This window comes from Corvus moneduloides, chromosome 3 (assembly GCF_009650955.1).
Source record: "Corvus moneduloides isolate bCorMon1 chromosome 3, bCorMon1.pri, whole genome shotgun sequence".
In the NCBI taxonomy this organism is placed as follows: domain Eukaryota; kingdom Metazoa; phylum Chordata; class Aves; order Passeriformes; family Corvidae; genus Corvus; species Corvus moneduloides.
Window position 1 is genome coordinate 85,547,461 of NC_045478.1, and position 12,418 is coordinate 85,559,878.

The 12,418-nt window shown below is 42.7% G+C and overlaps 1 protein-coding gene across 1 annotated transcript; it reads right to left on the minus strand.

Moving 5' to 3' along the window:
* Window positions 1-8,142: 8,142 nt before the first annotated feature.
* Window positions 8,143-12,370, minus strand: NANP (N-acetylneuraminic acid phosphatase). Its single transcript, XM_032102564.1, has 2 exons — window positions 12,167-12,370; window positions 8,143-11,977 (listed from the first exon to the last, which is right to left on the minus strand). Exons 1-2 carry the CDS (start codon window positions 12,254-12,256, stop codon window positions 11,282-11,284), a joined length of 786 nt encoding a protein of 261 aa, XP_031958455.1. The 5' UTR covers window positions 12,257-12,370; the 3' UTR covers window positions 8,143-11,281.
* Window positions 12,371-12,418: the final 48 nt, after the last annotated feature.

Consider the following 12,418-nt stretch of genomic DNA (forward strand, 5'->3'; position numbering starts at 1 on the left):
CTGTGGAAATCTGCAAGAATGTTGGATTTTGGCCTTACTACCTTCTAAATTTGCTGTCTTTAGTGTGAGGAAAAGCACTGAAGCTTTTAGGGGGTCTGCTTTTCATTGCACAATGAAGAAATAATATTTGTTAAAACAAAAGAATTATTAGCTGTGCTTACTTTAGGCATGGTACACTGGCCAACCTTCTGTGCTTATTTTAGGCACTAGAGAAATGTGTAGTAAGACTGGTCAACCAAGGGAGCTTAACAAACATATCCTGAAAAGTGGGTGAGATGAGAGGAGCTGCATGGGCAGGAAAAGCAAAAGGAGGATAACAAATACAGCATGAGGCCTGAAATTCCTAGTTAGTCATATGACACAGCTGCAGTGACCATTTATACTCCCTCTTCCAGACTTTAAGCATCAAAGTTCTGATATTTCATGTCATTCTGGCCTAAGTAAGGCATAAAGATCCATTAAGATCATTGTATTCCCCACAGCTAGTGTGTGTGTCCAACAGGCAGTCACTTAGACAAGGTAGCATCCTGCCTTCTGAGCACCAGGGAAAGATCCTGGGGATTGTGTAAGAGCATTTTATCTGTGCAAACATCTGATAATATTACTTAACATTGAAAAATACCTCCTCTAATACTAGGTCTATTGAGAAAGCCCCAAAATATTCCAGGTGCTTTTAGGAGAAGACACACAGCCAGTGCAGAAAAGTGGGCTTTCGAGTGTATACTCTAATTCACAAGTACTTGTCAGAGGTGCTTTCCTGTGGGAATACTTCTGTAGAGCCGTGCTCTCAGGTGCGAGAAGAGCTGCTGAGTGCAAGTGAACATTTTGAGCTACTCCAATGCTGCACTGTTTATTCTCATTTTATGGATAGACCCTGCCATGCTGCTGTCCTTGGCCTTGGAGAGCTTCAGGGGAGGTTTTACCTCATATTCAGTGGCCAAGGCCACTAACCAGGGCCAGACATATCTAGCTGTGAGCTGTGTCCCAGCCCCAAGCTTGCTGTGTGACTATTAGCCAGTCACTGTTTTGCTGAGTCTTGTTTCTGTCTCTGCTCAGATGGAGACAGCAGTATTTCTGTACCTCGCAGTGGGAACACCCTTTATTCTCTCAGCATGTTCTCTTTGTCGTCTTAGAAATTCTGTCAGGACAAAACCTACGGATTCTTATACATTTCCCTGCTCTGGTTGACTGGAGCAGTAGCAGCAGGTCCAGGCATGCTGCTGGAAGTCTGGCAGCCCTGGAGCTGCAGATGGCTCACCAGCAGGTTGGACACCCTTCCTGTCTACACACCGTGCATCTATTGGGAGCCAATTCTGTGCTGTACAAGACCTACTACACCACGTGGCACAAATTTCTGAAATGCAGAAGCCCACTGCAGGTGTTGGCCAGTTTTTCTGTGCTCTTAGGGCCAGCGTGATGGCTGGGAAGGAGGCAGCCTGTGATGGGGCACTTGAGCTGGGCTGTTGCAGACCGTGGGCTGGATCTGCTGAGAAACTGGTCCCCAGCTGCCACCTGCTGAGCCTAGAGGAAAGATGCAGCAGAAATCCCGTCCTTATGCCAGGCTTCCTCAGGAGGGGACCTGACGCCATCACTGTGTGCCAAAATCCAAGACAGTAGCTGCAGGCAGATACTAAACACTGTGTCACTGGGCATGTGATGGAAAATCAGCCCTTCTTCAGGTCCCCGAACGGGAACAAGGGTGCTGACTGTAGAACCATGGCCTGAATTGCTGGGCTGGGGGTGCAGTCAAGAAGTCCACAGAGTGAGAAAAATACAACACAGTAGAAGATAACAGCTTATAGTAATCCTGTACGTGAAGTCATAGAAATAAAGTGCTACTCTGTTGTCTATTTATAAGAAGAGGAGCTCATCAGGAGACTTTTGAAATCATGAAGATGCTACTGCAGCATTAGCTGCAGGAGAAAAACTTCCTTTTCCGTTAAATAAATCAAATACCTTCATGATTTAAATCAAATTCAGATCAAGCACAAGTGCACCACTTACTTCAGAAAGCTGGATTTTTTTTGGCATCATGATGTTATAATAAACTTGTTGCTCATCCTGACCGTGATGCTCATTTTCAACTGACAGTTGCGTAGTTTGCAAAATACACCACAGATCCTCACACTTAAAATAAAGATAATTAGCCACCTTTATCAAAACCTCTTCTAAGCAAGGCTATTTTGCCATGTATGTTTACAATGCCCAGCAAAACGGGATCTCATCATAATTTATGATGTCTGGAGAGTAGTGTGAATTGAAAAGAAGACTGCTCTGACCTAATTTATGCATACCAGGTATGTTTTGTTTTTAAAATAGTGCCTGAGAAAAAAACCCAAGGAAAATGGGAACGAACAAACAAACAACCACCCACCTCCCACAACGAAACAACTCTGCTTTTAGCTATATCTAACAAACCTCTAATGCCACCTGCTGGAGAAACACTGAAAATGAGAACGAAGTCTCCAGCAGACTACTAATAGCATTATCTTCGTTACTAATTTCTTCTAAAATTTATATTACATGATAAAAAAGCTGAAAAGATTTTAAGAAAGCTAGATGAGCAACTCTGAGCATAATCAGGAGGGTGTATTTTTAAATACCCAAATGATAGGACTTTCTTTTCAATTGTACTCCAGACACTGGCTGCTTGTAATCAAGAAATGGTCCTTTTCTCTTTCTTTACTCCTAAATTATCAATCAAAAATTATCCTAAAGTACATTTGAATTTTTTTAAGTGCAAAGAATAGCTTATTAGCATTACTGACTCCTTAAGGACATCACTTTAGCACTCAGCAATACAGAAAAAAAAGCCATTTTTTTAAGCCAGCCCCATTATAGAACAAGTACATGCAACCTCAAATGCAGCACTGGTCCTTCTTAAGAGAAAATAGGAATAGGAAACAGTGGGGCCTATTTTTGAATATCCCTAAAATGTTTTATGCCAGCATGAACCTGCTGATAGCAGGAACAAGATGAGGAACAAGCTGTTCCTCGTGTCCAGGTGGAACTTCCCTGTGCATCAGTTTCTGCCCATTGCCTCCTGTCCTATTGCTGGGCACCACTGAGCACAGCCTGGCTCCATCCTCTTGGCACCTCCCTTCAGATACTCACAGACATTGATGAGGTCCCCTCTCAGTGTCTCTTCCTGAGGCTGGACAGGCCCAGCTCCCTCAGCCTTTCCTCATAAGAGAGATGCTCCAGTCCCTTAATCATCTTTGTTACCCTCCACTGGAGCTGCTCCAGGAGCTCCACGTCTCTCTTGTCCTGAGGAGCCCAGAGCTGGACACAGCACTCCAGATGTGCCTCACCAGGGCTGAGCAGAGGGGCAGGATCACCTCCCTTGACCTGCTGCCAATGCTCTTCCTGCTGCACCCCAGGATTCCATTGGCCTTCTTGGCCACAAGGGCTCACTGCTGGCTCATGGACAGCTTGTTGTCCACCAGAACCCCCAGGTCCTTCTCAGCAGAGCTGCTTTCCAGCAGGTCAGCCCCCAGCCTGTGCTGGTGCCTGGGGTTATTCCTACCCAGGTGCAGAACCCTGCATTTCCTTTTGTGGAATTTCAGAAGGTTCCTCCCTGTCCCTCTCTCCAGCCTGTCGAGGTCCTTCTGAAGGGCTGCACAGCCTCTGGGGCATTGGCCACTCCTCCCAGCTTTGTGTCATCAGTGAACTTGCTGAGGAGGCATCTGCTCCTTCATCCAGGTCATTGATGAACAAGTTAAGCAATACTGGCCCCAGTATTGAACCTTGGGGGACACCACTGGTGACAGGCCTCCACTAGACCCTGTGCCACCAATCACAACTGTTTGGGATCTGCCACTGAGCCAGTTCTCAATCCATTTCATCATCTACTCATCTAGTCCACACTTGCTGAGTTTGCCTATGAGCGTATTGTGAGAGAGAGTGTCAAATGGAGAATCCAGGCAAATTAAAATTCTTCTTGGCAAAGTCTTAGAAAATCATTACACCATATTCAAAAGCATCTTGTTTGCTCATCATTCACTGGTAACAGAACTTAAGCTGCAGAGAAGGCTGTTAAGTCAACCTAAAAACTGCCAAGGCTTGTAAAACATGGGAAGTGCAAATCCTAAAGCCAAGGGGTTGTTTCTCTGTGTTTTGCCTACATCTCTTGCATGCTACTCACCCTACAAATCTGTACAAACACTACTGCTCTACAGAAAAGAGAAAACCAACTGGAAAGTCATTTGTATGGACAGAGTACTGCTAAACAGGGATACAGTATTCAAAACAATACAAGTAGAAATTGTTAACTAGATAGATTTATCTCAGAGTAAAGTCTCTTTAAAGTAGGGGCTTGTTTTCATTTTGAGATACAGCCTAGAAATACAGTGTAAAACTATAATTATACAATAGTAAGATGCACCTCTGGCTGCAGCAGTAGCTTTTTTTAAACAGATGTATAATGTGTCACAAAATATCAGGACAAAAATAACAAATATATCAAAGTAACTTAGACATCAAGTTGTTACACACTTTTAAAGTACTTTCAGATGAGAGGGATGGAAGCAGGAAAGTATTTTTACCCAGTTACATTTACTGAAAGGAAAATAAACAAGCTGTTTGTGTCATTTATGCATTTTCTTCCTGAAAGGAAAAAAGAACTCAGAACATTCAGGACCCTTCTCATTTAAATGTCTGAAACAAAAAACAATGGAAGGCATCAACAGTTCGGAAAACAAAGGCTGACAGTCCATCCACTGCAGACTTCCTGATAAATCCTAGCCCCAGTGCAATTTAACAGGCCACATCATTAACAGCAAAGGCCACTCCAACAGCAGCACAAATTGAAACTGTTAAACCTGACTTTATCAAACACACAAACCTACAACACATCAGTGTACAGATGAAAACAGCACAGTAACTTTGAGGATACTCATTGGCCTAATTCATGAGAATAATAAAAGAGAAAAACTTACTGACATTCTTAATACTCACATAGCAGAAGAACTAATAAAACAGATATTTGAGTAGTTGATGTGTTCTGACATGTAATGGTTTCAGTTCCAGTTGGACCTTTCTGTTACACTGGTCACTGCCTCAGGAAACGGGTCTTTCCACATCTGCCTGAATGCAGCACCATTGAGCAGACTCAGCAACAATACAAGCAAATAAAAATTTGCTCATCTGATGCTCACTAGGATGGATTTTGACTGGAAACATAACAAATTGAATGCTTTCCACTTCATCTTCATGCCTTCCTTCTTCATTTCTGGGGGAAAAAGAGCACCGTAACTATTCTAAGTGACTCCCTAAAATCACTGAAAAGTAGAAAAAAACTTCTTAACTCCTTGATCTAAAGCATAGATCTTAGATCACCACAGTCGTATCAACTCAGATACAACTTTGTACCTCACTGATCCTGTACTTTATTGCATGAACTGGAGTCACTGTCCCTGGAGGTGTTTAAAGGAAAGGCTGGATGTGGCACTCGGTGCCATGGTCTGGTTGACATGGTGGTGTTCGGTCACAGGTTGAACCTGATGATCTCAGAGATCTTTTCCAACCTGAGTCTGCAGTTCTGTGATTTCTGCAATACTGATGGTGTAGCAACAGAAACATTTCCAGGGCAAAATATAAAACAGCATTTAACAAAAATGTGCATTCATGGATTAAACACTTTGAATAAAATGTGTGTTAAAATGAAGTTAACATTTCTGGTTTCTTCCATGTTGCCTAGTAATCTTATTCCCAAAATATAAATAAGTAGGATTTTCTCAGTGTGATGAAGTTGTTCGTGAATATATTTGACAGAAAAATTACGATGGCCAGTGACAGACTAAACAGACACTGGGAAACTGCTGAAATGATGAGTAGTGTTTTGTCTTCTTCCCAACACACATTTCTTAAGTCACATAATCATCAACACTGATTTTAAAACTTGAAAAAAAGTATCTTAGATCTGGTATTTGAAACTTGTCTTATAAACCTTAATATCTGTAAGTGACCAATATATTTTGTTTGGAGGCTTTTCTTCTATTTTGTTTTTGCACCACAACTTTTTTTTTTTTTCTTTTTTTAATGAAATTTTGCCTAGTCTGTGTGATATGAATGTAAGTTTCTTTGGAGAAAAGACCATTTAAAACATGCACGTGCTTGCAGCATACAGCTGCTGTGAGGTAGTTAAAATGACCTTGCAACAAAAGATGGCTTTCTTCCTGTGATTTTTATTGTGGTCCTCTGCCAACTTCATCCCAAATGCTAGATAGTGTGATTCAGAAAGACATGGAAATGCAGCTGACAAAACAGATGATGAAGATCAATTAGCTAAGGGAGGAGAAGTGGGAAGGCAGAAGCCACTTGCAGATGATCTTACAGAAATGAGCATGCAAATCTTACTTAAACTTGTGAAGGTCCACTGATGTAAATGGCAACATTTTTCCTATGTTATACCAAACCCTATGAGATATTATCATCTGGTCTTCGGTGAAGTATTGACTTGAGGAACATGGCTTGCTCTTTTGAAGAACTGCAATTTCATATATTAGCACCATAGTTTAATTTTGTATTTTTTAAGTACATTTTTTTCCTGGCATTTGAGGGCTGTTCAGCAGAAGGCTCTCATGCAACCTTTTTTCCAGTAGATGAAATAAAAGGTCAAAATATGCTATATGGAGCAGGCAACATGATTCTCTGGTCTAGGTCCCTTGCAACATAGGCAAAAAGTTGCAGTTTTAGCTTTAGGCACAGCTGACATCACCTCTGCATTGTTGTGTCTCTTGTATGTGCACAGTGTGATCTAGAAAGCAGGGTATAATGGAGACAATCCCGCTGCAAGGCTGATGGCAAAGCTGCGCACAAAAGAACAGTATATGCTACGTACAGTAGCGATACATTGCCTTTCTCTTTGTCATACTTCTCAACGTGTTCAAACGATTTCCAGATGCTGAGTTTTGTTAGTGTAGAATTAAGGTAGGATTTTGAATTGTTTTCTAAAAGCCTCACAATAAATAATGTGGCACGTTTTAGAGCAGAAGTCGAAAAACGAATTACTACATTTGTGAAGAGGAGAAATTGCTGCGATGGGCCAGACTACTTCAGTTTAGTTCAAAGGCATAACACTGGTGTTGTCATGTAAGAGAAGCTTCAGAGGAAAAGACAAACTGAACTGGTTGCGGTTAGCTGGGACTCAGCAAGTTGTCTGCTGTTTCTATTTCAGGAAATATGAAAACCTTAAGCTTCAGGGAGCAGGAAAACCTTAACCTTAATCCAAACATCTTACCTCTTTGCATTAATTTAGAAAGGTGCTTATTTCCTGTATAAAACACTCAAGTCACTTTCTAAGATCTCTAACTCTTTACTGAAGATTTTCACGTGTGTAAGAAAACACCCTCATTTCTGAGGCTGTCACTGTCCAGCTTAATGCCTTACATACACAAAGCTTTCACCACAAGAAGAAAAAGGCTGTGCTGTGCAGGTGTGTGAAGCTTCAGACAGCTTGCTGGCATGGCCAAGCGCCCACAATACAGGCTGAGCCCTCCTTTACTCAGTTTAATGTCCTACTCTCATCTGCAGTGACTTTAAGTACCTTTCTACCTCTTTCCATCTATCTCCACAGTCCAGAAGATGGACTATTCGTCCTATTACCCAACAGAAAACTGTAAGGGAGCAGCTTTTCTGCAGCCAAGAAAGACACAAGGTGAGTAACCTCCCACTCTCCCCTCTCCTAAGTCACATACAGGTCGATGTAACAATGGCTCAGATATGGCTTGGTGCACTCATAACCTGCCAGAATGGGTCCCCTGGACTTCAGATTTCTGTTTTTACTAATCTTCTCTGCTTTGCAGTCTGTTCTTATGCTGTTGCAGCAGCCAATGACATGATGTCAGGACACGTAGGCTTATCTGAGCTGGCATTCATCTTGGCGAGTCAGGTTCAACTACCACTGAACTGCAGCTGGCAATTCAACATACAGAGTCTGGCCTTGAATCTTCATAAATACATAATTATGTTCCAGCCTCTGTTTGAAATTACAGAAACGACACCAAGTCACCACATCTAAACATGAGGCCATGGATTTCAAATCCTAATTCTGTGCTGTTTTAAAAAACAAACAGAACTCTTGCCCTTTGTTATAAACCAGGTCTCAAACACATTTATCCACAGCAACAGAGTATTCAAACGTGTTTTATAAACAAAATACTTTTATTAGACTAGTACATGGGTTATTATAAATCAAGAATTAAAATACAGTTGGTATGAAACTACTGTTTCAGTTCATTTCACTAAAGTCGAAGTTACTGTAGATTAACCTCAGGAGGTAATATTTATCCAGAAAAAAAAAGGTTTTTAAAAATATAGATGGAATTTCTTTTTCCTCTTTTTATTTAGCATGTTTTGGCAATATAGCTTAAACTAGATAACTTAGCTAACAGAACATAACACTAAGCAAAACCGGAACTTAACGGGAACTGTTAATAGACTGTTTTATTGATTTGTTCCTGCTTCTGAAGTGAAAATTATCCCATCACTACATTTATGTTTCCAATTTACAAGATGTAATTATTTTTCATTACTCTTTCTGCAAGAACTCCATCCAAGAAAAACATCTTGAGTATTTAGAGATACTCAAGATACCTCATCCATCTTATTGGGTAACTGCTTCTAAGAAGGGCCCGAGATAAAGAAAAGTCTTCTATCGTTTCTTCTTGTTTTATAGAAGCATCATATCAGTGTTTCCCTATCTGGACACCAGTAGCCACATCCAGCCTGGTAGAGTACTCAGAAAAGGAAAAATATACTTGGGTGTGGCCTCTACAGACCACACTGTCACCTGAGTGTGCAGTTACTGTGGTTTTTCATGGAGTCAGAGATGAAAAGAAATGGCTGGGGACATGCAAAACAAAGAGCAGTCTCTTCTAAAACAAGAGACCCTTTCTACAATAAGCAGGCTCAGCATGCCACTTCAGAATGCTGCAGCAGCAAGAGAATATGAGCCTCAACTTAGATTAAAAAATGGTAACCTGGTCTAATATATATATATATGTATATATATGTATGTATGTATATGTATCTCCTTCAAGCCCACAGAGAAACTTGCAAATTATTACTATTTGTTATTTTAAATATCAGCTGTATCAGAAACCTCATTCTAACCTAATTTCTGCCACCCTGCTGCTGTGTAAACAAGGCAGAGACAGTTACCCTGCAGCTCCTTGGGGACGCTGTTGTAAGCAAAGTTGTTGCTTTTGTATCAGATGGTATGGTTGGATTACTTCAGGGATCCCTCTAACCTCTGGATACATTTCTATTTTTACACAGTATCCCTGACAGGCTCAATGATCTTGATTATTCTCCTCTCAATCATCAGTTATAAGAACTGTTACTAGCAATGCCTTGCTCATCAGCTAAACCAGTGACTGTTTTCATGCTCTTCAAATGCAAATCAAAATCTTACCTTAGGCCTCTTCCTTCAGAGGGTGTGACAAGTCAGCCTCACTGGCTCATGTTACTATACTACTGTAATTGGACTGTTTTCAGTACACACCCATTTCCTCAAAGGAATAGGTGGGATCTGTCTCTGTACTCTTCCTTGACCTGTACCTTGGCTAGGTAAGACAAGGAACGTGGACTGCTTTACCTTTTCTAATGGACAATTGGGTGAAAGGGGTCCCAAATTTAATGAGTTTTTTTTTTCTTTTTTTTCCCCCCCTCAATGTAGGAGCAACATATTTTGATCCAACCTCAATTCCTTGTCAAATAATTTAACCCAGACCAGTAATAGCCTTCTCTAAACCAACTCTGTTATCCTATGCAAGACTTAACTGCATTAACTTAGGTTGCTTTGTTTAATTCAACATAAATGTTTCTCTGATGTAGAATTTCGTCTACACACCCTACATTTCATGGTAGGTTTCTGTACTTTTTATTGCTGCTCACATGCCAGACACTCTTCTGCCAGTAGTCTAATATTCCTGTTCTCAAAAGATCTGTCATGGAATTGTTCTAAAAGATAAAATTTGATTTTTCATATATGGTCTGATCCTCATCCCAGTGTATATATAGCAAATAGGGTTGAAAACCACAGACTTTCCAACAACTGTTTACATCTCCATTTAATATGAGAACACTTCCCCATTATATAGTAAGAATATGAGGCACAGGAAAAATAAATTAATATAATGACCTGGGAATGAGAAAACTTACTGTTTTAGAGAGTCATCTCCTACATGTAGTGGAAATATCACATATACCTTATAAAGTTGTATACCGTACTGTAATACATATGACATAATTTTCCAGTTTCCTGGAAGAGAGGCATGAAAGCCATTTACGGACAACTATCTTGTATTTTCTCCAAAATAAATCACATGAATTACACGTGGAAATTGGAGTAAGGAGGGATTATATAGAAGTGCCATTAAAAGTCAAAAAAGGCACTGATCCTACAGTTGAATCTGAGTAGTCATACACCTGAGTAAGACCAAGAACAGTTTCTCCGAAGTCTCATCAAAATTCACTAATAAAATCAGACTGAACAATGATATTAGCTTCTGAAGAGCTTGACAGTACCGTAACACCATTGAAAATATCCCTCTTTTATCCATTTCAACAAAAATCATAATCTGAATTACATGTATACTGCATATCTGCATAAGCACCAAGATAATATAAAGTAAAAGCTTATCCATCAAGTCCCTCTGATAAATGGTCCCCGATAAAAAAAGGAAATTTTTGATGTACATATAAGTACTTCTGGCAAGAGATACATAAAAGAAAAGTCACTGCAAAGTCTGAAAAAAATTCTAAAACTTGTAAAAAAGATCAAAGGTGGAGCATTTCTAATAGTCTGAGAAATAATGAAATTCACTCCAGTTCCTAAGATAATCTGCAGATCAATTGTGAAGATTTATCAGATTGTACCACACTCCCACCTTCTCTTACACACTGCACACAAGGTCAGAACGGAAGCTTCTGCTAAGCTTACAAGTCAGCAAAGCATGTGAAAGCTCAGAACATTCAAATTTTCTTTTCCACTATAAAAACAAGAGACTGGCAACTTAGATCAGAGACAGATAGACTTTTGCTACAGTCCATCAAAGTAATTTCCAGAGAGGCAGTTGTTTTAAATTAACTGCACTTGCATCATTTAAATTAATACAATTCTCTATTTCTATCCTGTTTTCACTGACAGCTGTGCTCTTACTTATCCCTCTGCTGTTTAAAAGAGATCATAGATGTGTTCAAACTCCTAGGGCCAGATTTTTTAAAAGAGCGTGTGCCACCTAACAGCTCAGCAGGTCTCTGTAAGCTGGAACCATCATCAGTGTGCTTCATTGCTACTAGCCATTTGGTCAGTTCCTAGCTTAGCATTAATGCTGTGCTCCATCTTCTGTAAAACTGCTGGAAGATCCAGTACAGAAGAAATAATATAATGAGGTACGGGGGCGGTATCTACTGGGACGGTCATTGCTTTGTTTAACCAGACCGTTGCTTTCAAGCCAGCATTCAGGCCTCCTTGAATATCTGTATCTAGAGAGTCACCGACCATCACACACTCTGCGGGCTGCACCCCCAGGAGATCGCAACAGTAATGAAATATGGATGGCGCCGGTTTCTCCTCTTTCTGCTCTCCCCCCACAACGACGGCATCGAAGTAGGGCTGGCAGGCGCACGCCTCGATCTTCTCCCTCTGCGTCTGCCTGTCGCCGTTGGTGAGGAGCAGCAGGCGGAGGCCTTTCCGCAGCTCGGTGAGCATGGCCCGCGTGTCCTCGGCCAGCGTCAGGTGCTGCAGCCGCGTCGTCTTCCACAGGTAATAGCACTCGGCCGCCAGGTCGCGGTTCGCCTCCCCCCCGATGGTCTCCTGGATCGCCTCCTCCCAGTGCGAAATCCGCAGGTCGGTGATGCACATCTTGGCGGGATCGTGGCACTCCTTGAGGAGCTTGGCCTGAACCTTATCGCAGATGGAGCAGGCCTCTTCCTCCCCGTAGTGGTGCTTGGACTGCAGGGCGCTTATCACCTGCATGGGACGCGGGGGCGCGCGTCAGGGCGCTGCGGGGCCGCGCGGCGCGCTCCCGGGAGCGGCCCCCGGCCGCGTGTCAGCAGGGGAGGGAGCGGGAGGGAGCGGGACACGCGCGGAACCGCAGCCGCCGGGCCGGGAGGCGCGGTGGCCGCAGGGCCCTCGTCGGAAGGGGAAGAAGGGCAGTACCTCCTCGATGGCGCGCCGCCCGGCCGCCGCCGTGTCGATCAGCGTGTTGTCCAGGTCGAAAAACACCGCCTTGACGCCGTGCAGCCCCATGGCGCCGCCTCCCGCGAGAGCCGCCCCGCTCGAACGGCGGAGGGGAGCGCCCCTGACCGCCGGCAGAGCCGCCCGTGCCGGGCACAGCGCGGCGGGGGCGCCCCGGCCCGCTCCGGACCCGCCCCTCCCGCCCGGCCCGCGGGGCGGGGCGTGGGCGGGGAA